The 27,443-nt window shown below is 44.5% G+C and overlaps 5 protein-coding genes across 8 annotated transcripts; 1 reads left to right on the top strand and 4 right to left on the bottom strand.

Moving 5' to 3' along the window:
- Positions 1-422: 422 nt before the first annotated feature.
- On the top strand, positions 423-7,660 carry mlec (malectin). 2 transcript variants are annotated; one of them, XM_030358039.1, is made up of 6 exons: positions 423-652; positions 1,090-1,310; positions 1,948-2,126; positions 2,486-2,662; positions 3,676-3,733; positions 3,856-7,660. In XM_030358039.1, the coding sequence occupies exons 2-6, from the start codon at positions 1,103-1,105 to the stop codon at positions 4,107-4,109; spliced, it is 876 nt and encodes a 291-aa protein (XP_030213899.1). In that variant the 5' UTR covers positions 423-652; positions 1,090-1,102; the 3' UTR covers positions 4,110-7,660. The 2 variants fall into 2 exon arrangements, with proteins under 2 accessions (XP_030213899.1, XP_030213900.1); XM_030358040.1 differs by having other exon boundaries at positions 423-646.
- A 608-nt stretch (positions 7,661-8,268) lies between these two features.
- si:ch211-170d8.2 (uncharacterized) lies at positions 8,269-10,302 on the bottom strand. Its single transcript, XM_030358043.1, has 3 exons — positions 9,501-10,302; positions 9,206-9,350; positions 8,269-9,013 (listed from the first exon to the last, which is right to left on the bottom strand). Exons 1-3 carry the CDS (start codon positions 9,913-9,915, stop codon positions 8,656-8,658), a joined length of 918 nt encoding a protein of 305 aa, XP_030213903.1. The 5' UTR covers positions 9,916-10,302; the 3' UTR covers positions 8,269-8,655.
- A 250-nt stretch (positions 10,303-10,552) lies between these two features.
- hps4 (HPS4 biogenesis of lysosomal organelles complex 3 subunit 2) lies at positions 10,553-16,559 on the bottom strand. Of its 2 annotated transcripts, none has more exons than XM_030358041.1 (12): positions 16,209-16,559; positions 15,930-16,020; positions 15,623-15,766; positions 15,423-15,530; positions 15,134-15,250; positions 14,681-14,775; positions 14,524-14,596; positions 14,084-14,208; positions 12,896-13,523; positions 12,340-12,466; positions 11,782-11,908; positions 10,553-11,342 (listed from the first exon to the last, which is right to left on the bottom strand). In XM_030358041.1, the coding sequence occupies exons 1-12, from the start codon at positions 16,235-16,237 to the stop codon at positions 11,171-11,173; spliced, it is 1,836 nt and encodes a 611-aa protein (XP_030213901.1). In that variant the 5' UTR covers positions 16,238-16,559; the 3' UTR covers positions 10,553-11,170. The 2 variants fall into 2 exon arrangements, with proteins under 2 accessions (XP_030213901.1, XP_030213902.1); XM_030358042.1 differs by having other exon boundaries at positions 11,797-11,908; positions 16,209-16,558.
- A 284-nt stretch (positions 16,560-16,843) lies between these two features.
- On the bottom strand, positions 16,844-18,504 carry cox6a1 (cytochrome c oxidase subunit 6A1). The gene is made up of 3 exons (XM_030358044.1): positions 18,272-18,504; positions 17,549-17,691; positions 16,844-17,152 (listed from the first exon to the last, which is right to left on the bottom strand). The coding sequence occupies exons 1-3, from the start codon at positions 18,381-18,383 to the stop codon at positions 17,063-17,065; spliced, it is 345 nt and encodes a 114-aa protein (XP_030213904.1). The 5' UTR covers positions 18,384-18,504; the 3' UTR covers positions 16,844-17,062.
- A 2,861-nt stretch (positions 18,505-21,365) lies between these two features.
- On the bottom strand, positions 21,366-23,455 carry LOC115545161 (phospholipase A2, minor isoenzyme). 2 transcript variants are annotated; one of them, XM_030358046.1, is made up of 4 exons: positions 23,324-23,455; positions 22,735-22,885; positions 21,745-21,878; positions 21,366-21,603 (listed from the first exon to the last, which is right to left on the bottom strand). In XM_030358046.1, exons 1-4 carry the CDS (start codon positions 23,364-23,366, stop codon positions 21,485-21,487), a joined length of 447 nt encoding a protein of 148 aa, XP_030213906.1. In that variant the 5' UTR covers positions 23,367-23,455; the 3' UTR covers positions 21,366-21,484. The 2 variants fall into 2 exon arrangements, with proteins under 2 accessions (XP_030213906.1, XP_030213905.1); XM_030358045.1 differs by having other exon boundaries at positions 22,735-22,897; positions 23,324-23,452.
- Between the last annotated feature and the right edge of the window lie 3,988 nt (positions 23,456-27,443).

The raw sequence follows: 27,443 nt of genomic DNA on the forward strand, positions 1-27,443 counted from the left end.
CTTCCGCCTGTTGCCAGCTAGATGAATATTTCTTGAGCTCTCAACCAAACTACACTGCCCCTGACCAAGGGGGCAGGCCTTGTCCTCTGGATTCCGCCTCCTGCGTCTTATGATACCAGAAAAAACGATAAAGAGAATGAATGGGAGCTTTCACTTTTCAGTTCATATTAGAGACAAAATCGAAATATAGGCTTTTATAAAGATGAAATGATCCGTCTCTCAACGTTGATACAACATTGTTTTCCAGAATATGTATTTCAAATCGTAAAATATTTAAATTTCATATAATTGTAAAAGGTAAACCATAGTATGCCCGTTTCCTATGTATGGTAATTGCACGCGCAATGATAGGTAATTCATATAGATATCTGATTGGATAGAAAGGCTGTCACTTATTAGGAATAGTAGCTAGCATGTTAGGTAGCACTGCCCCTTCCCCGTTGTAGCTAGAAGCTAGCTAATGGTTGAATGCACATTGAATGAAAGTCAACGTCAGTTTATTACAGTGAGACGACCAGCGACCAAATAAGATCTGCAAATTGAGTCATCGTAGGCTATACGCCGTAGGTAGCTAGCGAGTCTGTTTTTACAAGAGATACGATTACAAATTGCAAAATATAGGCTGACTCCAGTTTTGAAAACGAAGGTAAAGGTAAGACATTGGACGTTTCGGTGTAGCTTTCACAGCCCAGTGGGTGAGACAGGTGACGTTAGCCGTCGGAGGAACCAACACGACAAACTTATTACACGTGTCCGTTTTAACCCGGTTAACTGTGGGCTAACACCTATGTTTTGATGGTGGAAGTCATTATTTTATTGACTATTTCTTGTTTTTAGGCCGACGATTTCTGCCGGCGACTCGTAGTGTTTCCATTAGCATGTCTGCTATCAATATCATGTTACATCCAGCGTAAAGTCATCCTGACAGGGGGGCTAGCAACAAACGCTTGACATCTGTCTCCATTGGGACTCGGAATTCATTCCGGGAAGCTGTGCATACTGCAAAAAAAAAAAAGAAAGACCACCAGCTAGCTAGTCATCCAGCTCCAGTGGGCACCGACACAGGCTGTGTTTCTCCCGGCGTCCTAGAACCAAGCTCCGCATGGCCACGCAGCGAGCCACGGCGCCCTGGGCTGCCTGGCTAGGGACCGCGGTGCTGTCGCTGCTATTGTACCGGTGTTGGGCTGACGGTGGGGGGCCCAGCCTCGCCGAGCGAGTTATATGGGCAGTGAACGCTGGAGGGGAAGCGCACACAGACATGCACGGCATCCATTTCAAAAAGGATCCCCTGGAAGGGAAACTCGGAAAAGGTGAGTGCATGACAACCGGCGATGTGCTCGTATTAACAAGTGCTTTATTCAAATGGGTGATTTTAACGTATTGTTGAATGCATGCACAGTGGCTGGCTTCCTCGTAGGAATGTATTGCCGTTTTTCGAGAAGCAGATTGTGCCATGGTGGTTTCCGCATTTAATCAAAAGCCAATGACAAGTCATCATAGCCTTCTTTGGCTCCGCCTCTCGCGTGGCTGGTGAGGAAGTAGACTACAGGTTTTCCCATTTGCCTCAGGACTTGTGTGCTTAGCAAGATTAGAAATGACCATCAATATAAACTAACAGAACGACAGGGATTATTTACATTTCAGGACAGTATTTTTACCGATTTTGCTAGAGCAACCGACAAAAGGCCAACACATTATTTTAAGTCAGAATACTAGAGTGCATTAAATTAATGTTTATAAGCAAGCATTGCCTTCCCATCCTAAAGATGCATTTTACAACCAAGATCTATGAAATAAACTGCCACTTTTAGAGAACCACTCTCAAAAAGCCTAGTTTAAATGCAACATCTATCAATCCTGTAACCACTTTGGTGTACCGTACTCTCTTTGGTTGATGGGTGTGGAATTAATATTAAAATAATCATCTTCTTACTTTCCACCCTCTAGCCTCTGATTACGGCGTGCGCCTGCCTATCCTGCGCTCGAGTCCAGAGGACCAGGTTCTATATCAGACGGAGCGCTACAACGAGGACACTTTCGGCTACGAGGTGCCCATCCGAGAAGAAGGGGACTACATATTAGTCATGAAGTATGCAGAGGTCTACTTTGCTCAGTCTCAGCAAAAGGTAGGCTATTTATAAAAAAAAAGCGTCTTATTCAACCCCTGTAGCACCTCTTGATCTCTGTAGATTGTCTGTGCATTTTTTTTACAAGATTGTTGCGTAAATTGTGTTGATCTGACCTAGTGATACTGAAAGATAGAGGGCACTCCTCTTCGTCTTTGGGTGTGTGTGGTGGGTGTGGGTTGTTTATGTGGTAGTCTTACCATCCAGCCCAAATGTATGACTTTTAATGGCATGGCAGCAAGTCTATCAAGTCCAACCACACAGGGAATGTTCAAAGCAGCGGTCGGTTGTACACGCGGCTGCAAACTCTTGCTTTTCGAGTTGCGTTGAGCTCATTCTTTTTTTATCTATATTCACAGGTGTTTGATGTGCGTCTCAACGGCCACGTGGTGGTAAAAGATCTGGATATCTTTGAGCGTGTGGGTCACAGTACAGCCCACGACGAAATAGTCCCCTTCTCCGTCCGCCGGGGCAAGCTGAGCGTTCAGGGAGAGGTTTCCACCTTCAATGGCAAGCTCAACGTGGAGTTTGTTAAGGTGAGCGTTTGTTTTGTGTGTCTTTGCATATGCACATAGGCGTAGCACTGTATTTTGTAAGGCTTTGATGTGGGCACAGTCCAGTGAACATCCAGATGTTGATGCGGCTAATGAATAGCCTATCCCTGAGGGATATGAGTAAGTTGTAAGTGTTACTTTCATTTGGGACTTCCTGTTTCTATGGGCTGTTTTGGTTCGCTACAAGTGCAGGTGAGGAAAGCCATATTCAAATGACTGAAATAACGCTGATTACAAATTGATATAAACATGAACATATCCAATATTTGCCGTGTCTGAAGATGTGCAGGGTCAGCTCTTGTTATTCCCGCCCCCGAGAAGCTCTGAGGGACTTTTCTTTTTTTGTCGTCCACAAATGTAATCCCAGCAGTCAATATTCACACGCTCAGGGAAAGGTGACAGCTGTGATCATGGTAATAATATGATGCATTAAAACGGTCATTTGTACTGTTTGCAGCGCTATGCTAAGTATTGCAGGGATGATCAACTAGACAATCATTGATATTGATATAGGTTGGCTAACTGGAACATGGGTTGGGTTCATAGACTAAACATTCATGTACTTTGGGATGGAAAAGTCAGAGGATCTGATGGAGTTGTACATTGAATGTAATCATGCACTAGGTAGGTATACCTAGTGCATGATTACTAGGTATACCTAGTAATCATATACCTAGTAATCATGCACTAGGTATATGATATGCACAGGTTATTATAAATGTTACCTAATTGTTACCTAATTGGGTAGGTAGGTTATTAGGTAACCTACCTATTGTAGGTTACCTAATAGGTAACCTACAAAAAAGACTATGGTATTTAGAGAGCAGTATTTTTCTCTTTAAATGAGTTTACACAGGGTAGGATAAGCGGGATGATAAGGATGTCTTGTTTCCAAAGAGAGGATGTTTTTACCTTTTGATAATAGAAATGTTTTGCCCAATCTGAATCTACAAGGGATGTTTTTTCTAACACCGTCTCTATCTCGTGTTTTTCAGGGTTATTACGACAACCCCAAAGTCTGCGCTCTCTACGTCATGAAGGGAACACTAGAAGGTGAGCCCCCATATCACGTTCAGCGGAGCTAATCCTTGCTATATAATCCGAACACATTGTTGACAAAATGCTCTTCCTACATTGAAAATGGTTGTAAGCCACCATCTTTTCTCGTGCCACAGATGTACCGAAGCTCCAGCCCCACCCAGGCTTGGAGAAACGCGAGGTGTTGGTGGAGGAGGAGGAAGAGGAGGAAGACCCTGAGGTAGGGGAGGACAGCGGCAAGAAGAGCACCTCCGCAGCGCCCAAGAACCGCGTCCAATCAGGGCCCCGGACACCCAACCCCTATGCCGCCGACAACAGCAGCCTCATGTTCCCCATCCTTGTGGCGTTTGGCGTGTTCATCCCCACACTGTTCTGCCTCTGTCGGCTCTGAGCATCTGGCAACCAGAGGAGGAGAGGTGGCGGGGAGGGTGCTAGGGCAGGGGTCTAAACGGACAATAAATGGAATAGCGAGAGAGACGGAGTGAGTGAGGGGGACAGAGAGAGACGCCATGGGATGAGTTGAAGATGACATTACTGCTACAAAAGCATACATACAGGAGATGGAGGCAGGAGGATGGTGTTTGTTCTCAATTGTTTTGTTTTTTTTAAATATGGTGAAGGTGCAAACCAGTTACCAGGGTGTGTTTCTTTTTTTGTTTTTTTGGTTTTGCAAGAAAACTGTAAGGGGAGGCGGTTACCATGGGATTTTACTGTTGAGTGTGTAGGTGCTGGGGCGATCGTGTGATTGTGTTCAACATCCATTGGCGCTGGCCCTGAACAAACTTACTTGCATCCTTTTCACCAACACAAGACGCGGCAAGAGTTAATCTGTCTTAAGTTGAACACCACATGTTTTCTTGAGTTGTACAAAACATGGGTTTCGGTTGTGGACCTATGTTCTAGTGCAGGGTTTAGTAACTCAAACATTGGACACTTGCTCTGCATAAGTTTCAACACACACTCACTGAACTCAAACTTCTAAAGGAGAACTAATTGGGTGTTTTAACAGTAAGCACAGTAATTGGCTCATGAGAATACAGTGGCCATTTGATACTGTTCATATTTCATTTGTGATTGATTTTGGCTCTCTGTAGTGTGCTACTGATTATAACTGTGTACAATCACATTGGCCAGTATCCTTCCCCACATCCCTTAGTTGTTATTCATGGAGTCTATACTCCCTGTCATCTTTTTTTACAAGATTTATGCTTTTACAAACATAAAACAGTTGGGCATCAAAAATAAGTTCAGTCCTTGACAAACAAAATTTTTGTCCAGTTATAATTTTTTTTTTTAAATTATTTTAGATGGAGCTATAAACTATGAAGTTATAAAAAAAAGTTGCATTCACTTTTTTTAGGGCAATCGTTATTCAGGTCCCTTAATTGCAGTGGATGATTGGCCATATTTTCATTGATGTTTGAATGGATTACGTTGCCATTGCTGTCCTTACCTTCACATTGCATTAACAGCTCTGAGTGCTACATGGACACTGCCTTGTTTTGCTGATAAGCACACGCCTTCCATTTGTTTCACCAAAGAAACATTTCTGTTATTTAATGGAGGAATTGTTCAGCATTCAGTCCCCCCAAACCAGATCAAGGTGTGCGAGTGGAATCCCAGGATGAGCATGCTTAGACGTATGCTGTTTTATTATTTATAGAAGAATCGATCTAAATGAAAATGAGCTGCTCGTCAGTCTTAAAACAATGTTGCCAAGCTTTTGTAATTGTAGTCTTAAAATAGTTTTGTCTTTCTTTTCGTTTGGCGTTGTGGAAATGGACAGTGGATCTGAGTTGTGGACATGACGGTGCTGATCACGGCTATGAACTGAACACAATTATTTATTTAGGGACTGGTGGCGCAGCGATTAGCAATGTTGCCTCGCTGGCAGGACGTCCGGGGTTCGAATCTGACTGCAGGCTGTTCTGCCTGCGTTAATTTTGGGTTGCTCTGAGTGCTCCTGGTTACCGTGTCCAGTCCAGGGCCCTTGGCAGGCCGCAGGCCCCCGAGCAGCCATCAGGGCCCCATCTTTCACCACAGCTGAAACAGGGCTATCTGAAATGAATAGTATGTGCTTTGATAGACCCAACAGCGTCTAAGAAGGTATGGTGAACATCATCCACTGTTGGGCCATGCTTCCTTTTTATACATCAAAATTGATCCCATTGAAATAAGTTTCGGGATATGTTTTGTTTTAACGGTGAGGTATAGGGGTAAAAAACTGAATTATTCAAAACCAAAACGTTAGCATTCGTTAGGTTGACTTATTTTTAATTTTTCATTACTCTTGCTTTAAGCTTTTTTTGTTGCCTGTGAGGTGTGCACTGAAAGCATGTGTATCGTGTGCGCTTTGGGAGACGGCTCAGCTGTGGAGTGACTCGGGATCCTCTGTGGGTTCTGAGCACTAGCAGGGTCGCTGTTGCTTCTGGGTGCTGTCAGAATCTCAGTCCACTTGAATGGACCCTGGAAACAGACGAAAGCCTTTACTGTGTCTGCCTCTTTCTGGTAGATTTGGTAGCAGGCAACCTCCTCACCCTCACCATGGGTCATGTCTGCACACACTCGGCCCCTGGACGGCGACAGCCCCCTTTGGTTCTTCTACCGTAACTGAAGACGGGTTTTTCTCCCGCTCCGTTGGCGAACAGTGGTTTTTATGTATCACATTACTTCCATTAAGTGCTAAGCTCTTCACCAAGGAGGATGAATGTTGTAACTTTGCCTGTATACCTTTCCGGTCTTCAAAAACCCCCAAGACTGTTCTCCTATTGGTTTGGCTCTTCGTTGACAAACGGTCCAGGTCCTAAGTATTCCCCTCCACCCCTCAATCCCCCCTCCCTGTTTATTGCTGCCACAAAAATAGTAGTTTTCCATGTCGGTTCGTTATTGGCGTTTTGTTTTCTTGTTTTTAAGATATACCTAATGCGAGCACCTTTTTTCTTTCCCTTAAAGGTTGCAAGAAGTTAATTTAATTCAGCACCAAAGTCACCACTTTGTTTAATAAATCAAATCTTTCTACACGGTTGCTTGTGTATATAAGGTACAAAATTATTATTTTTATAGCGTAACAGTAGTCACCCTTTTTTTCTGTTTAATAAAAAAATGATGTTACTCTTTTCCATTATTTGTTTTTCTGTCATGTTAAAAAATACATGAGGCCTTTTTGCTGAAGTAGAAATATTGTTGGTACGAAATAAATCGTGCAAAAAATGACCAGATGGTCGAAACTCAAAAGAAAAGTAAAATATTTTAATTTTCCGATCTAGTATGTTTTAAATGTAAATTTTATCAAGAGCGGGGCTAGTCTGGAGAGATGTTGATTCATGCTCAGATTTATATGTTTTGAATTGTTTCCTCAGGATCTTTAATTTGTTTTTATTTGTTTAACTTTTTATTGGTGTTGTTTTGCACTGCCTCATTTATGTTCAGATCACGTGTCATTCTGTGTATGTTTTTTTTTTTCCTTTGTTGCCTTGATTATTGAATACATTGTGCTTTGCCACCATGTCGCTTTGTGTCCCTCCTTTGTTGCCCTAACATTACATGAGTTGAGCTTTTTTTCTGTTCCACCTAGATGTTTATCACACTCCGCCCCTATGGATAGTGTGAGGGAAGATCAGTACACAGTAAACCTGTTTTTAATAAATATTCAATGAAATCAAAATACTTCAGTGCTGCAAAGGATAAAACTTATTTTTTAAGGAGTGAGTAACAGTTAAATGAAAGCAGTTTTAGCAGCAGATTTAAACCCGCCACTGCCAGAGGATAATGTAGGTGTCTTCAATTCTTTCAAAATAAGAGCAGAGTGAAGACAATGTTTTCTCTCTTCTAGCTCCAGATGTTCCTTACCAAAGAACAAACTTCCTTCTAGGTCACATAAGTCATATTCCAACAAAAATATCCATGTATATTCTTGCTGGGGAATAAACTTGGAAGATTTTGGTATGTGTTGCTTATTTTTATTCTATAAAGAACCCATTACTTTTTTTAATGCGGTTTTTGATCAAATCTTATGTTCAGCAGTCCAAACTACATTATTGTATCCTAATATTGTAGTGGTTGGAGACGGTTTTGAAATAAAACCTTAACACCATCATGAAACCTGTCCCACACCGGTCTCAACTGGTCTACCATCATGTATATCTCATTGTATTAAAGAGAGTCAAAACAAGAGTCCCATTGAGATGCAGGAGTAGTTCAACATTGCCTCCGAGACCCCTGCTCTCACTCACTGATGTTGCAAAGTGGGGAAAATGTGGATAAATGCCGTCTCTTTTTAATAAATGTGCTATTTTATCTAACTTGTTTCTGCTGTTATTTATATCGGTGGTTATTTTCTTGTGTATGGATTAGTCTAGATGACCAGATAACAAATAACCTTAGTCAATCGTAAGAAATGTGAGCTCCACTGCCTTGTTTTTATCATTAATGGTGAACGGTCTGATGTGAGGATTCTAGCATTCAACAGTACTGCCTTGTGTTTGTCCAGATGTTGATCCCTGCAACCACCACCAGCTAACCTCGTAAACAAACCAAAAACGGCTGCTCCATAGCTTTTCACATATATTTATTATTGCAAATGTAACGTAATACAATCTGATCCTTTCATAAAATTGACGAAAATATACATTTAAATCTGGGACATCTGGTTTTATAATGGCATAATAAATCCAAGAAATTTATGTATGACCATCAAAAAGTTAGTCTATATGAAATATACACTATTTACATACCAATTACACATGAATAAAAGTACCATAAACACATTCATAAATAATATATCTGCCATCGGTGAAGTGCATTACTTTGCCCAACATTGTATGGATGTCGGTGACTTGTAGCCCCAGTAGAGAGAGAGAGTTCGACTGTGACTTCACTCCATGAAACCCAACTAGAGTCTTTAACACATGCTCTATACGTGTTCCATACGCTCCTTTTCAGTACGATAGAGCGATGAAAGGCATGTGCGAGAGACGCAGGCCTGCATGCTCACAGGGGACGGCCTGTCCCTCATGGCTGCAGCTGAGGGCCAGGCCCAGCTCTAGAGGAGGGGGTGGCGGCCTGCGGCTCAAGCCTTCCCCCCACACATCATCCTCGTCAGTGTCCTGCAGTGACTGCTGGCCTGGTGCTTGTGGGGGACCCCCCCTGGATCGCACCCCCCACCGCAGCATGTTCATCAGGCTGGAGGCCCCCCCCCTTCCTCCACCAGCTGCTGCGGTGTCCGCCAGCCCCTGGAAGAGAGGCAGTAGGTCCACCTTGAGCTCCACCATGTCCCCCCGTGGCCACACCTCGTATCTGGGGGGTTGGGAGGGAGAAGGGGGTTTAGAAAGTGTTCTTTCATAGCCTTTGTGTTGAGTTTTCAAGGTGTGTGTGTGTGTGTGTGTGTGTGTGTGTGTGTGTGTGTGTGTGTGTGTGTGTGTGTCAATACGTAGATATGAGTCCATGAGTGAAACCATTTTGTTGACAGTAAACACGCTCTGCCCTTACCTTGTGGGGAGATTGCGCTTCGCCAGGAACAGCAGCGCAGGGTGAATGGAAAGGTGTTGTTGGTGGAAAATCTGCAGATGAAGTTCAGCTCTCACTATGGGCATTGATAGCACATCTGGGCTTAGGAGGAACTCTGCGTGTGCACCTGGGGGGGACAAAACAAAAAATGAGTGTTCATTCTTCAAATGTATCCTGTAGGGCTTAACAAGGTTTTTGGCACATATAAGCACAATACGTAATAGGTCATTTACTTTCTAGTTGAATGGTGCGTAAGGTTTGGTCTACTTTAGCTTACCTTCGCGCAAGTGTCCTTGGATGCCTTTTACGTTTCTGCACAGGAACCCTTCCTGACAGCAGCGATACGCCCGTCGGACGAAATTAAAAAGCGACTTCCCTGGGAAAACAGCGCTCCGAGGTCCTCCCTGAGCGAACGACCTAACGCGGAGGCGTAGTAACGTGGCCCCTTCCGCGGGCTGCGCGGTGCTCTCCCTCCAGGGAGCGTTCAGCTCAGCGCAGGGTTGCCGGTGCGCATCCATCACCTCCCTCTTCAATCTCTTCACCATGTGTAAACGCGGGTTCGACCTGTAGGATTCCTCTCCGGTTTGTGGTAACGGTGACATATATTCCCTCGTTTCACCTAACCGATCCATAAGTCCACTGGCGCTTGTCACCACCGTGAAGAAACACAGTAGGGTCCGGGGGCACGCCATGGCGACTTCTCAGGGGCCTCTTCCTAGGGGGAAACTTGTTGGGGTTGTGCGATGACTTGGGGGTTGCCCCTGTGGCTACCCTATATATCTCCAACCACAATGGGGGACACTTGCTACTTAGAATTTGAATCCTGGCCCTCGTCATTGTCCCTCCCCTCTTTTTGTTCGGGTCCCCACCACCCATTGATCCCCCGCTGCTCTCTCCTAATGCGCGTGCATAATGACCCCCCGCCGCGTCTTCTTAATGCGCGTGCATAATGAGGCGCCTGGGATGGCCCGCCTCCTCCATTCACATTCAGCCGCTCGGCTAATGACAGCCATTACGCTACAAGCCTCTTGTACTGGACGCATGTGAGGTTGCGGAGACTCATTCTAATAACCTCAACTCATGATTAGGACTTTATATGTGCATTTTGTCCTACTTTTAATTTGTGCAAAGTCAAAACACACAGATCCCTAACTACTCTTAAACATTTCGCCTCCCAACCCGCCATTCAGGTGACGTGGGTAATAAACAATGAGGGCCGCGGCGGCCCGGTCACATGCAAACTACCGGGGCCTAATGAGGCGACGGGGCCCCTGTGGATCAAAAACAAGCGGTTACAAAAATAGCTCTAGTGCAACTCCACAAAGCGGATTATTTATGTATTTAATTTATTTATCGACGTTCGGTTTCGAATAAAGGCGTGAATCGAAAAAGTAAACCTGTTCTTTTCGCAAAGCCTTTAAACTATTTATGAACGACACACAATGACATTGTCCTATGGTTGTTTAAGCTTAACACTTCATTTACATTAATAAATACTATTTAAACTCTCTTCTGGGTTATTGTCATTAAAAAAATGCATGTTAATTAGCAAAATGCATTGAAAACACTGCGTTGTATTTATGCAATACTGTTGGGATTTTATAGAAGACTCAATTAATTAGGCAGATTGGAACATAATTAGGCTATTATGCTTCAATAAAACACAAAAAGAAAAGTATAAGATTTACATTCAACACACGGCCTGAACTGAAACGTGATTTTTTTTGGTTGACAAATGTTAACTTTTACACACTCTGTCCTCAAAATGTCAAAGCAGGCTTTCATCCAGAATTAGTTAGTCAAATCCTTCCCAGCAGAGATTAGCGGAAGCTACAAAAGACCCTTGGGACTCCTGCAGAGGTTCAAGCACCAGCTTTCACCTCCCGCTTAACACTGTGATCAGAGCGTCGGGGTGGGTGGGGGTCGGCCCCCCTCCCCCGCCCCGGGTCAGAGGAGGCTGACCCCGTGTTTGAGCAGCCTGTGGCGGGCCTTGCTGGGCAGGGTGAAGGCCGTGTCCTGGTGGTTGGGGACCCCCGAGTTGCGCAGCGCCCCGCCGTGCTGCAGGAAGTAGGTCTCCTGGGCCACGCTGCGGGTGGCGTACACCGCCGTCCGGGCGCTCCTGACACACACACACACACACACACACACACACACACACACACACACACACACACACACACACACACACACACACACACACACACACACACACACACGTTAAGAAAACATTCTCATGCATAATGTGCATGAGCGCTTGTGATATGTTTTTTTCTGGGTTTTAAGGTGAGCAGAATGGCCTCCATGGTAGGTAAATGCTGCCATGGTGGATAAATATATACAATGAATGAAGTTTTACTACTGGGGGTAAGGGTAAAGCCGTGGTTGAATCCCATGGCTACCCTGTGACATCTTGACAAGGGACACAACCAAGTGTTCAATATTTCACAACCCCCCCACTCCCAACACACACACACACACACACGCGCGCGCGCACACGCACACACACACACACACACACACACACACACACACACACACACACACACACACACACACACCTGTGCCTTGCTGACCTGATAATAGCCTCCTGCAGAGCGTCACTGTTACAGAAATGCGTGTGTAGCAGCGATGTGGCGCGGACAAAGGAGTGGTCCTGGTCTCCCCCTGCTCGACCAGACACGTTGGCTGCAGGGAGACACAACAACAAGGGGGTCTCTACTGGAAAGGCTGCGGCTGTGCACATACATGCATGCTTTACAATGCGTTACATAGAAAGGGTTGGACAATATGAAGCACAAATTGGAAATCTACAAATGAACTACAGGGTTTTACGTTTCATCTCAAAACCCCTTTAACAAGGAAGGGATTGAAAACCCATTCAACAAGGAAAGGAGTGAAAACCCCTTAACTAGTTAAGGAGTGAAAAACACTTAACTAGGAAGGGGAGAAACTCCCTTTAACTAGGAAAGGAGTGAAAACCCCATTCCTGGTTCAAATGTAATAAATAATAATACCAGTACAGTACTGGGGAAACTGAAAGTCAAAGAAGGTTATTGGGTCTCACAAATTGAGGGTTGTACACAAACGATCATGACTTTTAAAAAACAAGCACTCACTTGTCAGGGTGTTCTGAACGCAGTCATAATGAGCAAAGGTGTAGGGCCCCTGAAGTCCGGGGGCCCCCGGGGCCACCGTCCTCAGGTGGGCCTCCAGTCCGTTTAGGGACGCCAGGCTGCTGTGATACTGGATGCAGAAAAAACACAGAAAGAAAAGGGGCGGGGCTTACTAGCTGATAAATAGCAACATTAGCATGATAATGCTGAACAACTGCTACTTTATACTCTATCTCTGAGATGAGGAGTCCTTAACTCACTGTTTGGGGTTTGGGTTAACTCGTTAACTAAGTTTGTAAATCTATTAATTAAGCTAAGCTACAAATGGGCCATAATCTGCACTTTAAAAGCAACAACATGAGAGATAACACTTGTTACTTATAGTTAACCGCAGATCCTTTTCATCTAATCAATATGCTGGCGATAACCTAGTGTGGCACTGTGTAAATGCTGCCGCAAACACTGTTCCGCAAAACTGACGCTACTTAAGTCCCATTCACTAAAGTCCCATCCACTACTCCTCCTCAAAGGACGAGCAACGTTAACATGAACCACTCACCACTTCCTCCATGGCCTCCGTGTCTCTCTGGAGGTGGGGCTCCACCAGTAGGGCCAGTAAAAGGCCCTTCACCCTGTGCTGGTACAGCGTCATGGGGACCACCGTTCTGTCCTTGACCCCTGCTCCGGGAAGAATGTCGCCCCCGCTGCCTCCGGATGCTGCCCGGCCTTCTGGATACCCCTCCCGCTCCGGGGCCCGGCGGCCTGCCGGCGGGGGGTTCCCGAGAGGGGAGGCGTCGGTGGGCGGCGGGGCCTCTCCCTGGAATTCCGTCTGGCTGGTGTTTCCGTCCGGGCTGTGAAAGCTGTAGTAGCGCGACTTTTCCAGCGGGCCGTCTTCCTCATCCTCCTCTTCCTGGCCCCCTCTCCGAGGCCCCTTTTGGTTTGTGAGAGGAGAGATCTCCGGGAACCGGGGCGAGGCTGGGGACAGCAGGGGGTCGTTGGTCGGCGTAGCGTCCCTCTGCTCGGCCCCCCGGCTCAGCCCCGGGGAGAGGGGGGCGTCCAGCCTCATGGGCCTGCCGGGGGGCTCCGGCTCCAGGTCGGGGGTTGACTCCGTCGACGGCGTGTCTGATAACGTTCTGGACAGACGGGTCCTCCGTGGCCGGCTGCCCTGGCTGGGAGTGGAGTGGGGTCTAAAGAGGAGGGGAGGGTGAAACACAGGAGGGTCAGGGGGCCAGTGGAACCAGAAAGGGTCTGGGTTCGAACCCCAATGTTCACTTTCGACCTGTGGGCATCTTTGAACTAGACAATTTACCACAATTTCAAGAAAGTCTTACTTTAAAGGTTGCTTTAACTGTTAAATAATACTAATAGTTTTAATGTAAAGAAGCGTTCCAGGCTATTTCTAAGCCCATTGTGTGATTATCTTCATTGGGTGTTCCACTTCATGAACTGAGTATGGTCTCATGACTACACTAGCAAGGCCCAACAGGGTAACACAATCAAATAAACTCAACTCAATATCCCAGTAGGCTGTAACCATTCATGTCCCGACTTTAAACAACATTGTGCATCCCATTCTAGGAAAGAATTTAATTGCCCTATTCTAGTTTGGATATGGGCGTACTTTTATATTAATTTATGATAAACTAAACCACAAAAGCCGTCTCTCTGTTGTAATGATTTTTTTTGTTATTCAGCTTCCCTCTTCATTTTAACAAAAGAGCATCAGAAAGGGAAATAGGCGGTCTACCTGGATTCTCTGTCCACAGTAGTGGAGCGCAGGTCTTGAAGTTCCGACAGGGTTAGATGCACGGTAGTGGAAGTCACAGCGCTGGAGAGAGGAAAACTGGAACTCATCCCGTTTAGTCTCTCATCCTGGTACCATAAGAAAAAGTTTTTTTTGTTAATTAAAAAAAACATAGGATGCGATTTGAGGCCAAATCAGGGGACTGGATTATTTTGCAAAAAAATTAAAGCGTTATACAACAATGAGCAGCGCAAAATAATTCAGAAATGAAATGTTCAATTTCAGATGTAAAAGATGTACTAGATAAATAAAAATAAAAAGTTAATAAAATAATGAGATCAAATAATATTGAGCAAATCGATAATATTGTGTCCAATACTGTTGTGTTGTCCACTTAGGACGAAAGACACCAGTGACTTCCAAGTAAGTAATCTTACACACACCTTATTGTAGGTTTGAGTCTCGTGGGCCATCACCCTCACTGTAAGACATGGAGGCATCTGAGTGCTCACCACCCTGCGGATACGGGAACGTCAGTTACTCTTTCCAACCAAGCTCTCGGAAATACAGGTTATGTTGAACGTGGAAATTCCTGCTCACCTTCCACGGAATAAAATACAGCCTGCTAACACTAGAGGGCAGCGTTGGCAAGCTTGCAGTATGAGGGCAGCTTTCAGTAGCAGAAGAGGGTCAATCTGAGAACAAGCAGTATTATTAACTGGTGACTTGGTGGATACATTATTCAAGGGGCCGGTAAGGTTAGGCCTTCGGGCCTGTGGACATGGGGATCGAACCCAGGACCTTTTTGCTGACCTTACGTGGGATCTAACAACTAGATCCCACGTTAATAGCAGAAACATTTTTGGTTGGTTTACTTAGGATTCAATTATAGGTGAAATCTGATAAAGGAATTAAGTATAGCGTATTAGTTGATATTTCGTTTTATCTGAAAGTGAGTAGGAAACTTAACGGTGAAAATACCTGATGAAATATAATGATCTTGAACAGAGATTTACTAGTAGCCTAATCCCATTGTTTATGAGAGCCACGTACGTGGGTTGAGTCGATGGTCCGCAAGCAGCTGAAGATGTGATGCAGCTCCGTGGCTCCGGCTTGTAGGTAGAAGAGGTACCGGGACCAGCACAGAGCCAGCGTCTCCCTGCTGTTCGTCTGCAGGAAGAGAGTCGCACTGTCTTGGGTAGGACTTCAAAAGCTACCCCACAGGGAACAAGGACTATTCTGTAGTGTTTTTTTGCAATTAAGAAGAAGAATATCAACAAGCACTTTGCGCTAGTTGATATTGTACTTTTTAATTGATTGTGTATACAGTTGAGGTTGTTACCTGGTAGCTTTGGCGGACGGGGCCGTTGTAAAAACAAAACAGTTTGATCAGCTGGTCCAGACGGTCACACATACTCACTGTTGGGAAGTCCATGGCGCAACCGAGAGCCTACATGACCGAACAGGAATTAAAACAAAAGGGATAATGTCCACTATCCAGAGGGGGATGCAACAATTCACATTAGAGGCCATTACGCTCACCCAAAAAAAGTCATCTTCCATTTTAATGGCAAACTTGCTGTGGCGCAGCCGGAGCACCCGGACAGGCGAGGAGGAGAGCTCGGACACACAGCGGCCCACCCCGGCCAGCTGGCCGCACAGCAGCTCTTGCTGGTCCACGGGAGTCTAGAAGAGAAAGAGACGCACCGGTATCGTTAAAACCGTATTCAGAACACTGATCCAACAGGAAGCAGGTCTGCACACTAAAAGACTACAATGCATTTAACTGAGTTTCTGATTAACACTATAAAGGAATAGTCCTGGTGGTATTTCCATGCTTTTGTCAGACCTGCTCTGGGTAGAAGTAGCAGATGCCTTCCCTCGTAGGGTCTCCCTCTCCTTGGACCTTGGTTCCATCGTAGAGGAAAAAATAAGTGCACCTGTAAAAAGTAATAGGGACCAAATTATGAATTAATTAAAAGCACTCAATAGCCTACACATTTCAAATCATAGAATAGAGAATAGAATAGGAAACAGGCACATTGTGGATTTAGGAAAAAGTAAGACGGAAGCCAAATACAAAACTTCTGTCTACGTTTAGCAAAGACGAGTAAAATAAATAGCGCACCTTCCTGAGTTGGCCATCAGTTCAGCCATCACGGAGGAAAAAGCTTTTTGGAACAATGTTTTCCCCTAACTTTACTGCCACTCAGTTTGCCATTGAAACGATGAGTCAAATGACTATTAACGCATCACGATTACCCCTACAACCATGAAACATGGGCAAAGTAACACTTATATCCACGAATACATGCCAATCAACTCAGTACGGCTAAGTTATATATGTAATAAATGCATTAGTTATCCTATTCTTCTTTGGTAATCCATCGTGAGACTGGAGCAAGTTTTCAGGGCGAAAGCTACAAGAATGCAAGTAGTCACAAGCAGTGGTCATGTGAAAGTACGGCAAGCAAATGGGACAAAAATTAAATTATCGTTCTACGCGCTATTATCTCGAGCAACCTCTGTAGCAATAAAGCGAGCATCACCCCGGGGAAAACGGCATTTCTTAATCTGTTAATACTTTATAGTCATGGTCTTTGGCAATATTTACTAAAAGTACCAACTTGTTCACCAAAATGTGGGATTATAATGTAAATACACAACACATAACCTACCATACATTCAAAATTGTGTCCACAATATATTTAACACACAATTTTTGGCAAATTACATGAAATAATAGGAAGAAAACACATGAGATCAGAGAATTTAATAGTTTATTTTCGTTAAGATACATTTGAGCAGACAATTTGATTTCTGGTACAGGACATTGGAACAGTTTGGAGTGCCTTACAGGAGTAGTAGCACAGAGGTAAACAAGATGTGAATGATCAAGTCGACTGCATTGGGAGGATGGTCCATTGGAGACAATGAGGGAAGCTGGTCCCAGTAGGATGGAGGGGTTGTGGGAGGAGGTTGTCACTCGTCGTGTCCCTCATAGCCACCAGGGAGGGCGTTCAAGTGGTCGTTGTGGAAGAGGGAGTGGTTGCCATCTCCCCAGGGAAAACGCTAGGAGGAATGGAACAGAAACACTTTACAATATAATTCAATAGTTACACTGAAGGTAAATGCTTCAGAATCTAGATATTGGTTTGTACATTGATGCACTGAGCACACAGGTTCTTGCGTGTCCAACATTATGATGCTCCGAGTTCCGAATAAGTTCATTTGGACTCGTCCACCTCCCCTACTTATTAGTCTGCTCAGTAGCACCCAAGTCAGTGATATTGTCATATTATAAATTTGTCAAGGGTTGGACACCTTGTTGGACTACAAGGTGTGTAAACGATATAAGTGTATGTATTGTAGACGGACTACAAGGTGTAAACGATATAAAGTGTTCATAGTGAAGACAATTGTGTACTACAAGGTGTGTAAACGGTATGAAGTGTATGTGGTGAAGACCTTGGTGCGGATGCGCAGGTGGCTGTAAGGGATGAACTCGGGCTGCTCGTGGTGATGCTCCTGCATCTTCAGATACATGTTCAACATGCACACGGCAACACCTGGCAGGGCCACCACGAAGCTCAGGATCTTCCATGTCCGGGCTAGTGGGGGAAACCGACCATTACTAATTTTGGACTAAATAAATCAGTCAAAAACAAAAGAATTGGAGTTGAATTCAGGGAATACCGGATAAGGACACAACTAGACGATTGAGCTTTATACATGGGTTTATGTCACAACTATTACTAGAAAGTAACCAATGGAGTTACAGGGTTTAGTGCCTCTGGTGTGACTATTGTGCTGAATGTTGGTCATAGGCAGCAGTGTTAAAAAACATTGAAAACCAGACCCAATACATACTCGATACTTTAACAAGTTGCAATCATAAAAGTTTAGGGCAAATGCAAGTATAATTTTAACTGTCAATTATTAATATTTTATTCCTATTGACTAAAGTTGCTTTGAATATAGCAAAGAATGTGGACCAGGGTCAATATCAGTTAAAGCTTCCTTCTACTTCTATAGCAGAGTGAAACTCCTCTGACTGAGCTGCACTCTCCCAAGGATATTAGCCTGCTAGTGCTAGCAACCTCAGCAAGGTCATTATTCAAAGGAATTGGTGTAATTCTAAGGTAATTTAAACCAACGCAACTTGTATTCTGAACAAAACTCCAAACTCACATGCGTTTTCGGCATGTCCAGCGGAAGCTGCAGCCGAGAGCTGACGCCTCGTTTGGCCAAAAGAGGACCTTAGCAGAGCTTGAGAGAGCTTTCCCAAAGCAGCCATCTTCATTTCTTGACCGATGTGTAAAGCGGAAGGTGATGCTAGAACCTCTGTGTCACGTGAGAGATCGTTAAACTCTCGCGATTACAGACCCCGCCCTCTAGCGTCAGCCAGAGCTATTAAGACAAGAGAGAAACGGCTCTGGCGTCAACTATTTATAGTTTTTCTTTAAAAAATATTAATAAATGGGACTAACCTGCTCGTATATTAAAAAAAAAATAGTTCCCTATCAAGAACACTTTATTTTAAAATGTTACAATTATTAAAGATTTATATTTGGTGTTTCTTGTGCTTGAATAATTTGGAATCTCACATCGTCCCACTGTAGCCTGGGATACAAACGAATTAAGTCACATTAACATTTGTATATATAAAAAAGGCTTATTAAAACATCAATGTGGTCCTATTGGTTACACATCAGATATCACACAAATGCTGTGATTTTTACTGGGTTATATTGGTTTTTATTTTTTGTGATTCAATAATACCTGACGACCATAAAGGTATACTCAATATTTGCATTGAAATGGTTCGACTTTAAGTGCTGCTTTGTTCAGGGAAGAGAAATTGACCCAAAGATATTTTAATGCTGATGAAGGAAAGATACAATTATTAATTGAATATCCATGGATTAAACTTCCTTGGCTTGTCAGTTTAATAGTTTATAAATATACAGATTGCCAAAGTTTACTATCACATATGCCATATTACATTTACTCATAGACAAACCTTATCTGAATCGATATAACATTTTTCTGAAGTTTTTCGGAAAACAATAAAAAACAAGTATTTGAATAATTTAAATAATGTATGTTATAATATGTGTTGTTTATTTCTCTGGTTCTGGATCATCTCTCTAAGCAGAGCAGCGAGTTGAAGAATCAAACGGACACAAGGCAGTTTTGCTCAGAGAGATTTAACATTTATTCAGACACAGTGAGTGTGATTAGCCTTACAAGCCGTTTCGAAAATCTGCCCCATATGACATCACGAGTGGGCGTGTCCACCTAGATCAGTGCTGGATAGATGAGCAACGTTTCCTTCAGTCCACTGGGTAGGTTCGTAGACTGATCTATACAGCACAGATCTAGGTGGACACGCCCACTAGTGATGTCAGATGGGGCAGATTTTCGAAACGGCTAGTAAGGCTAAAGGTATGGCCACACTGAACGTGTTGCACGGTAGGATTAAGCGTGTAATGCGCCTAACCTGCTGCTTGATCTTTGTGTGTCACAAAAATGGTTCAACCCGCCTAACACGTCTTACGCGCCTATGCAGCTAGATGAGCCCGCCCAAAACTTATTTTCCCCCTCTACTTTTCCGTTGCTCCACAAACATGGCTGAGATCACCACCATCGCTGCGCTGTATTTGTTGTGGGAATTCGAGGAGAGTAGGAAACCCAAACGCTGTCGTGTTTGGGTGCATGACATCCTCCGTAGGCGCTCACAGCTGGTTGAGTTTCACCACCTCCTCCAGGAACTCAGCCTGGATGACGGCCGGTTCCAGCGGTATTTTTCGGTTGACTGCGGCCTTGTTCGATGACCTGCTAGCCCGGGTTGGTGCCAGGATCTCCCGTCAGGACACCAACGACAGGCGATCCATATCAGGTGCGGAGCTGCGGAGCGCCTGTACTCCGTCTCTCAGCCAGTGACGTCGGGTCAAGCTCAACGCTGATTGGCTATCGCGGCTAAGCGTCACGCGTAGGAGCATTAAAAGTTACATTTTTTGAATTCCACCCGTAGGTGCGTTGGGCGCGTAGGCGCGTAAGAAAAATGCACTGCTTTTTAACGCATCTTTGCGCCTAAACCAATGGTTCCCTATGCAAAAATGCCAATTTTCTACACCTCTAACGCGTGTAACGTGTTCAGTGTGGCCGTAACTTAAATGGTGTGTTCCTGAATACTCGGACGCCAGCCTTCCGAGTTGCACGTTTGTCGTCAATTCCGGTCTCGGAGCATTCATAGCATTCCTGTTTGTCTTTGTGATTGTGTCATGAAATTGGCTAGTGGTTGTTTATTGTTAGCTACATTAGCTTCTTTAGCAAACCAGCCCGAAAACAAACAACACAACTTTATATTGTTTGCACACACAGCAAGACCATGCAATGTATAAATTGGTGACCTTAATATAGTAGCAATGTAATCAAGTGTATACAAAAAATAATAATCTCTGCAAGGGCACAGCCATTTGTAGAGAGCATCATCATTGCTCTTGCTCTACTCTCAGATCTCCATTTTTTCCCCGCAGCCGAGCAAAACACAAAAACGAAACATCTCTCTGTCTTGACTTCAAGCTGTGGATGCACGTCTTCTCCGGTGCTCGAGCTGTCCTTCACTCTATGCATCGATCACCTGTGCAGTGCGTCTTCTGTCAACAATGTGCCATGCTTGATTATAGCGAACAAATATAACTAACATATGAACTAAGTAACTTACATATGCATGTCCTTTAATTTACGTGTCAACACTTGCTATATATTATTTATAAATATAAATTATATAAATTATAAATTCCAAAACTTTTCCTCCAGAACTAAAATCCGGCGCATTCGGTAATCGACTTGTGTGGACTTCCTGTAAACACTGACCTACCGGTAATGCTTGTTAAACTGTCTTTTTAAATAAACTCCGGGTTTGCAAATTAAGTTGTTGGTGCTTTGTTTACGTGTAGGGACCCTTTAGCAATATTAGTGGTTCAAAAATGCCGATTTGGAAGCGAAACTCTATGCCCCAAGCCAATAACATGGACGCCAAACATTGCACCGGGCAAACTTTAATCCTCGATTTTCAAAGAAAAAGGTTTCTGGAGGGCTTATTTGATTGGTTTCATGCCAAAACAAAGACCCCGGATTCAATTTTCGCCGGAATTACACTTTAAGGACCACCACAATTGGTTTGGCCCATCCACAACTGGAATCCTGGTGCCGTGCCTGCACCGCACTGTCTGGAACCCTCAGGGTCCTGAGTATGGACTCAAATCAAATGAATATACACAATGCTAGACGCATATTTATTATATTAAAGGAGAGAAAACAATAACCAAATAAATGATGTGGAGTTTTTCTTTATTCATTTAATTGAGGAGACGTATTGATCCAGTGTGGGCTAGCTCACTGGCAGCGGTAACTTGGGAGTTTAGCGTTTTCTGGGTTGTACTTTGATCGAGCAAAGCACATGGCTGCCAATCGGTCACACTCACAGATGAACATCTCACACAGATCATTTTTACCTGTGCGATTAAAAAGAAAAATATTGGAAAGGATATCTCAGTAAAAAAATACCCTATATTTAGTCATTATAACATTAAGTTACTGTGATCAACATCATGTTGTTCATCACATGTTGAATGGTCAGAACGGGAGAGACTCACGGCGGCAGGTGATGTTCTTGTTGTGGGAGTCACAGTCGTAGCTGTAAATCTCTGTGTAGGGGTTGTCCAGGATGGGCCAGCAGGCATCGTTCTGCATTGCATCGCCGTAGCACTGGTCATGAACCTGACAGCATCTAGTGGAAACACTTCAAATTAGCTCCTTCCTGCAGACCAAGTTCAAGTTCAAAATACATTATTGTCCCCCAATGGGGCAATTTGTTGTGCAGTAGATAGTATACAAATCCAAGTCACACACAATCACACACAATAGAAAACACTATACAATCAATAAATAGTAGTCAATAAATATTAAAAAAAAGAATAATACACATAATATCTATATATAAATATATATTATGTATATATATAGAAAGGCAGAGGCTCAGCATATATACAAAAGTGTGAGTGTGTGGGGGGGGGGGGGGGGAGGAGGTGTTATCTATGGTTCTTTATGGAATTTAGAAGTAGGGTGGCTGCGGGAACAAAAGAGTTTTTTTGAGTCGTGGGAGTTTAAAGCGTGGCAACATCTGAAATTCAGCCTGTAGGGGATGAGAACTATTTGACAGGATAGATTCAACCCTCTCAGCATCTGCGTCTGATAAAGTTCCTCCAGGCCTTTCTGATTAGAACCTGTGATACGGCTGCTCACCTTAATTAACTTGGAAAGGGGAGTTTTCTTGTTTTACGGTGATATACCCATACCAGCAGATTAAGGAGAAGGTGACAACTGACTCAACAAAGGACCTATAGAAAAGGGTCATCAGGGTCTTGTCCAACCATCGGCACAATTACTTTCCAGTTGACAGACACCTGGTAGTTTTGTTTAATAATTAGCTTCCCTTAGTTGCAAACCCTATTCCCTTTTGGAGCAAATGTACCATGAAAAATCAAAACTATATAACTATAGTACTGGACTCACGATTATTGACCTGACCTATTTTTTGAACATTCCACCACCACCACCGGCCTTGGTTCCCTTCAGTAGGCTACCTGTCCAGCTCGTCAACAGGTGTGCCGGAGCCCCCCTTCCCACACCAGCAGCCATAGTCAGCGTAGTCCAGCAGAGGCCAGCTGTCGGGCTGGACGCAGAGAATCATGTTCCTGAACTGCCACAGGGCATTGAAACTGGGTACGGCCAGAACTATGCACAGCCGTAAAAACCAATGGAGAGTCAATCAGAAATGTACTGGATTATCACAATTGTACTTTGTATTTTATCAATTGATAATGAATACAAGATACAAGATACAAGATCGTTTATTGTCATATACACAATGGAAACATAGTTTACACTGGGCAATGAAATTCTTAATTTGCAAGATCCCTAGACACAAAATATGCTTAAAATAAAAAGTAGATCAATAAACTAAACTACTAAAAATATCTGTACAAAGAGCAGAGTTTAGTTAAACAAAACAGTTAAAAATAAGGTGCTGTTTAGCATGTGCAATGTTCGCATACAGCAGAAGACCCTGAAAGACATTGAAATATAGACGTTTTTGAATATATAAATTGGATGTTGAATATTATTAGTAGATAAGTACATAGTGCAAAATGTACATAATGACTAAATACTTACAGCCTGGGAGACACAAGGCCAGCAGGAAGAAAGAGGGACTCATTTTGCAGATCAATTTTCAAGCTTGCTCTTCGACGGTTCAGGTCAGATTGATGTGGGTGGGACTCACGACTGAATATAAACGACTGTAACATCGTTTATATTCACAAATATCGGCAAGAGGCGGTGCTTATTAGTTGACTAGCGAAGCTACCTCTTAACTCTTTCCTGGAGCAATACTGTGACCCGATAACCCTGCCCACACACCATGACCTGTCCAACAGATCCAAATGGTAACCATTCAGTTAAATGTGTATCTTATAAATAATGTTTTTATATTGTTTGTCTGGTTTATTTAAGGGACATGGAACTAAGAAGCTGAACTGGGAATGTTGTTCATCCCAACAAAGAAAACATCAATCTGGCACTATGCGCTGCAAACATTGGACAATTAAAGTAAGCTGATGAATATTAATAAACAAAACCCATAACCGGATTGAGGTTATGGGGAAGGGAACAAAATGTGATAGTTGGAGTTTGTGGAACAGGAACTTTCCATTTGTATCAATGTCCGATATCGAAAAGCAAACTAGATATGCTGAGGTTGCTTGTCTAAGAATAGACCCAATAGAGCTGTCCATAAAGCTTTTCTTGTGATTCAATACAGGTGTTGCATCTTTGTTCCCTGCTATTCTGGGAATCTCTGGGATTTTGGTCTTAATAGTTCATTATTAATCATTGCATCATTGAAAATGTTTGATTTCCACAGAGCAAAAAGAGATGAATGCTGACAGCAAGAATAGTAGTTAAGTTCAACGTTCGAGAAGATGTAACTTCCCTTTCCTAGCAATAGCATGACTCACATTAAACCACAGCTTTTGTAAGTGTTACCACATTACACTTCAGTGGAAGTATATTGTTCATGACAATCATGTTAGTTCTTGATTTCAAGGTGTAATTGTATTGTTTACTGTTTACCCTGCGCATATCTGTACACTGTAAAAAATAAAAAGTTGAGAAAACTCAAAATTGCAAGGCAACTTACTGCAATCAATTTTTGAGTTTTGAGCCCAACAAAAGATCTTGAGTTTTAAAAAAGTTCCATCAACTAATATTATTTTGTTTGTATAATTACATTTTCTTTAGACAAACTTGAAAGTGAGAGCTATACCAACTAAGATTTTATATTTTACAAAACTCAAAAAAGTAAGTCAGGGTTGTTAATTTAATATTTCAAATTAAGGTTAATAACATAAAAAAAAAAGCATTTCAAAGAATGCAAAACAAGTTTTAAGTTCACTTTATTAAAAGTAATAATTAGAAACTTCCATTTTACATTTCTGAATGCCAGACAGCAATAGAACAAGCAACATGTAGCTAGTTCAGCAGCAGAGAATCGCTGTCTAAATTCAGCATACCAAAGTGCAGAACAAGTTTGACATTATGGTCAAACTTGTTCTGCACGAGACCGGAGCCCATGTTAAACGGTGACGCAACTCTCGTGCCTCATACACCGCACAAACCCGAGAGCTGCCTTTATTTAACACACAACCACAACACACAGCGCACCGCACACCCAACCAACGGACATGCAAGTCTCGGTAACGGTGGCGGCAACACTACACACAATACAACACACAAACAATAAAGACCCCAAACCCGTTAACCCCACTTAACCTAACAGAAACAAATTGACAAAAGGCAATAAACCCCTTTTTCCCAACCGGCATCACGAATACCCAGACTCCCCGGGGGGTAGGAGTCGCCACAATATTTACCATCTTGTAAACATGTCATTGTGCAGTGCATAACAATTGTAACAACAGCAACAACATTGCTGACATATCTGAAGTGGCCGTGTCAAATGAAAATACGCATAACCTGTAAAAGCACCTGTGCGGCTCACAACACAGTTCCAACATGGAACTGTGTTGTGATACGTAGCGAAGACCCACGACGTGGAGGAATGTAGGTGAAACCCCTGAAAATTCCGTTAGGAAATCCCGTATTTTCCAAAGTGTCGAAATGCGCATGTGCACCGTAGTTGGCCCAGCCTCAGACAGAGTCTGACTTAAACCCGTGTGTCTTGCTAACAAAGATACTACCGTGAGCCCAACTCTTGACTCAAAACTCAACATTGTTGGTTGGACTAAATTGCATTGCACAGTTGACATGAATACTTAATGTTGTATATTCATTTTACTCAGAAATCATAATGAGACCAACAATTTTAAGTTTTTGTTTTTACAGTGTATCGCCGGGTCCCAACCAGGCCTATACTGTAGTCGTGCCTTACATTTCTGTAAACTAACACTTACATATTATCATAACCCGGTTCTATCAGCCCGCCTCCGATCAATGAACAAGAGTCTCTGATGCTCAAACTGCCAACAAGGCACGTTTATTAAGTCCAAAAAACGGAAAAAAGGGGAATCACCCGTCAATGCAAACTATAACTAAAAAGCGTCTGGGCTCCGTGACGTGAGCCACTGGGGATGCTGTGGTCGTATCTCACCCGCTGTCCCGGTATCCAGGTGAGGAGGCGTTGAGTGGGGCCGTGCCAATGCGGCCCTTGGCGCCCTCTGGGGGGAAAAGGGTGGTAGACTGCTAGTATTACCTGCCCTCTGGGCTTCCAGGGCCGCTCTGTCGGGGCCGGGTTGCCACACTCCTGCCCCCTTAGATGTAGCCCCGGGGCGCCTCTGACTGCCCAGAGGCATGTGTCCCGACGGGACAGGGCATCGGCATTGGCGTGCTCCCGCCCTGGTCGGTGGTCCACTTTGGAACGGTAGTCCTGAAGGGCCTGGAACCACCTTGTCACCCTGGCGTTGGTATCCTTGGCGGTGGCCATTCACTTGAGCGGGGCATGGTCCGTCACCAGGGTGAAGTCCCGGCCCAGGAGGTAGTACCGCAGCTTGTCTACGGCCCACTTGATGGCCAGGGCCTCCTTCTCCACGGGGGAGTAGTTCCTTTCGTTCGGGAGAAGTTTTTCCTTTCGTTCGGAGGAGTAAAATCAGGCGTTAGTAGTATTGGCTCGGAGCATAGGGCCCGTTTGAGGAGACTGAATGCTCCTTCTGCTGCCTCCGACCAGGTAACGCGGTCCGGCAGGGCCTTCCGGGTCAGGTCAGGTAGGGGGCTTGCCAGGGTGGCGAAACTGGGAATCAACCTTTGATAGTAGCCTACCAGACCGAGGAAGGACTTGACCTGCTTCTTGGAGGTGGGGCGGGGCCAGTCCTGGATGGGCTTCACCTTGGCCTCCTGGGGTCGGACGTTCCCGCGTCCGACTCTGTAGCCCAGGTATGAGGCCTCCTCCCAGCCCAGACGGCACTTGGCGGGGTTGGCGGTGAGACTCGCCCTCAGCTCCCCCAGGACCGCTCTTAGGTGTCTCAGGTGGACGTCCCAGCTGGCGCTATGGATGATGATGTCATCAATGTAGGCGGCGGCATAGGCCTGGTGTGATCGCAGGAGACCGTCCATCATGCGCTGGAAGGTGGCCGGAGCTCCATGTACCCCGAAGGGGAGCACCGTGTACTGGTATAGTCCCCCGGGGGTTGCGAACGCCGTTTTCTCCAGGACGGTCTTGCTGAGGGGGACCTGCCAATATCCCTTGGTAAGGTCATGGGTGGTGAGGTATCGAGCGGGCCCGAGCCGCTCGATGAGTTCGTCGACCCGGGGCATTGGGTACGTGTCGAACTCCGAGACCTCGTTCAGCCTCCTAAAGTCGTTGCAGAATCGAAATGATCCACCTGCCTTCGGGACCAGGACGATGGGTTGGACCAGGCGCTGTGTGATTCCTCGATCACCCGGAGCTGGAGCATTTTCTTGACCTCCTCCCGTATGGCGACCCGACGGGCCTCTGGAACCCAGTACGGGGGTACGCGTACCGTGACGCCTGCCTCTGTTCGGATGTCGTGTTGAGCGACCGTTGTTCTCCCGGTTACCTCGGAGAACACGTCCTGGTGCTGCAACACCACGTCAGTGAGGTCTTGTTTCTGGCTGGGGCTGAGGTCCTCTCCCATCGGGACCTCCGGTACGCCTTGCCGGGCGACGAGGACCACGGGGGCCGGCACCGGTGGGGTTGTCCCGGCCTTCCACTGCTTCAAGAGGTTCACATGATACAGCTGGGTGGGCTTGCGCCTCCCCG

The sequence above is a fragment of the Gadus morhua genome, chromosome 6 (assembly GCF_902167405.1).
Source record: "Gadus morhua chromosome 6, gadMor3.0, whole genome shotgun sequence".
Taxonomy (NCBI): Eukaryota; Metazoa; Chordata; class Actinopteri; order Gadiformes; family Gadidae; genus Gadus; species Gadus morhua.

Excerpts from the sequence above, each read along its gene's own strand:
- mlec (XM_030358039.1), top strand. The coding sequence starts at position 1,103 with ATGGCCACGCAGCGAGCCACGGCGCCCTGGGCTGCCTGGCTAGGGACC. Across the intron at positions 2,127-2,485 it reads TTGCTCAGTCTCAGCAAAAG|GTGTTTGATGTGCGTCTCAA; the intron begins GTAGGCTATTTA and ends CTATATTCACAG. Across the intron at positions 3,734-3,855 it reads CATGAAGGGAACACTAGAAG|ATGTACCGAAGCTCCAGCCC; the intron begins GTGAGCCCCCAT and ends CTCGTGCCACAG.
- LOC115545161 (XM_030358045.1), bottom strand. The coding sequence starts at position 23,366 with ATGAGTCCCTCTTTCTTCCTGCTGGCCTTGTGTCTCCCAGGCT. Across the intron at positions 22,898-23,323 it reads GGCCTTGTGTCTCCCAGGCT|GGCTGTGCATAGTTCTGGCC; the intron begins GTAAGTATTTAG and ends ATTGGTTTTTAC. Across the intron at positions 21,604-21,744 it reads CAAGAACATCACCTGCCGCC|GTAAAAATGATCTGTGTGAG; the intron begins GTGAGTCTCTCC and ends TTAATCGCACAG.
- hps4 (XM_030358041.1), bottom strand. The coding sequence starts at position 16,237 with ATGGCTGAACTGATGGCCAACTCAGGAAG. Across the intron at positions 14,597-14,680 it reads TGTATTTTATTCCGTGGAAG|GGTGGTGAGCACTCAGATGC; the intron begins GTGAGCAGGAAT and ends CCGTATCCGCAG. Across the intron at positions 14,209-14,523 it reads AGACTCAAACCTACAATAAG|GATGAGAGACTAAACGGGAT; the intron begins GTGTGTGTAAGA and ends TTATGGTACCAG.
- cox6a1 (XM_030358044.1), bottom strand. The coding sequence starts at position 18,383 with ATGAAGATGGCTGCTTTGGGAAAGCTCTCTCAAGCTCTGCTAAGGTCC. Across the intron at positions 17,692-18,271 it reads TGGACATGCCGAAAACGCAT|CCCGGACATGGAAGATCCTG; the intron begins GTGAGTTTGGAG and ends TTCCCCCACTAG. Across the intron at positions 17,153-17,548 it reads ACCTGCGCATCCGCACCAAG|CGTTTTCCCTGGGGAGATGG; the intron begins GTCTTCACCACA and ends CATTCCTCCTAG.
- si:ch211-170d8.2 (XM_030358043.1), bottom strand. The coding sequence starts at position 9,915 with ATGGCGTGCCCCCGGACCCTACTGTGTTTCTTCACGGTGGTGACAAGC. Across the intron at positions 9,351-9,500 it reads CCAAGGACACTTGCGCGAAG|GTGCACACGCAGAGTTCCTC; the intron begins GTAAGCTAAAGT and ends TGTCCCCCCCAG. Across the intron at positions 9,014-9,205 it reads AAGCGCAATCTCCCCACAAG|ATACGAGGTGTGGCCACGGG; the intron begins GTAAGGGCAGAG and ends CCAACCCCCCAG.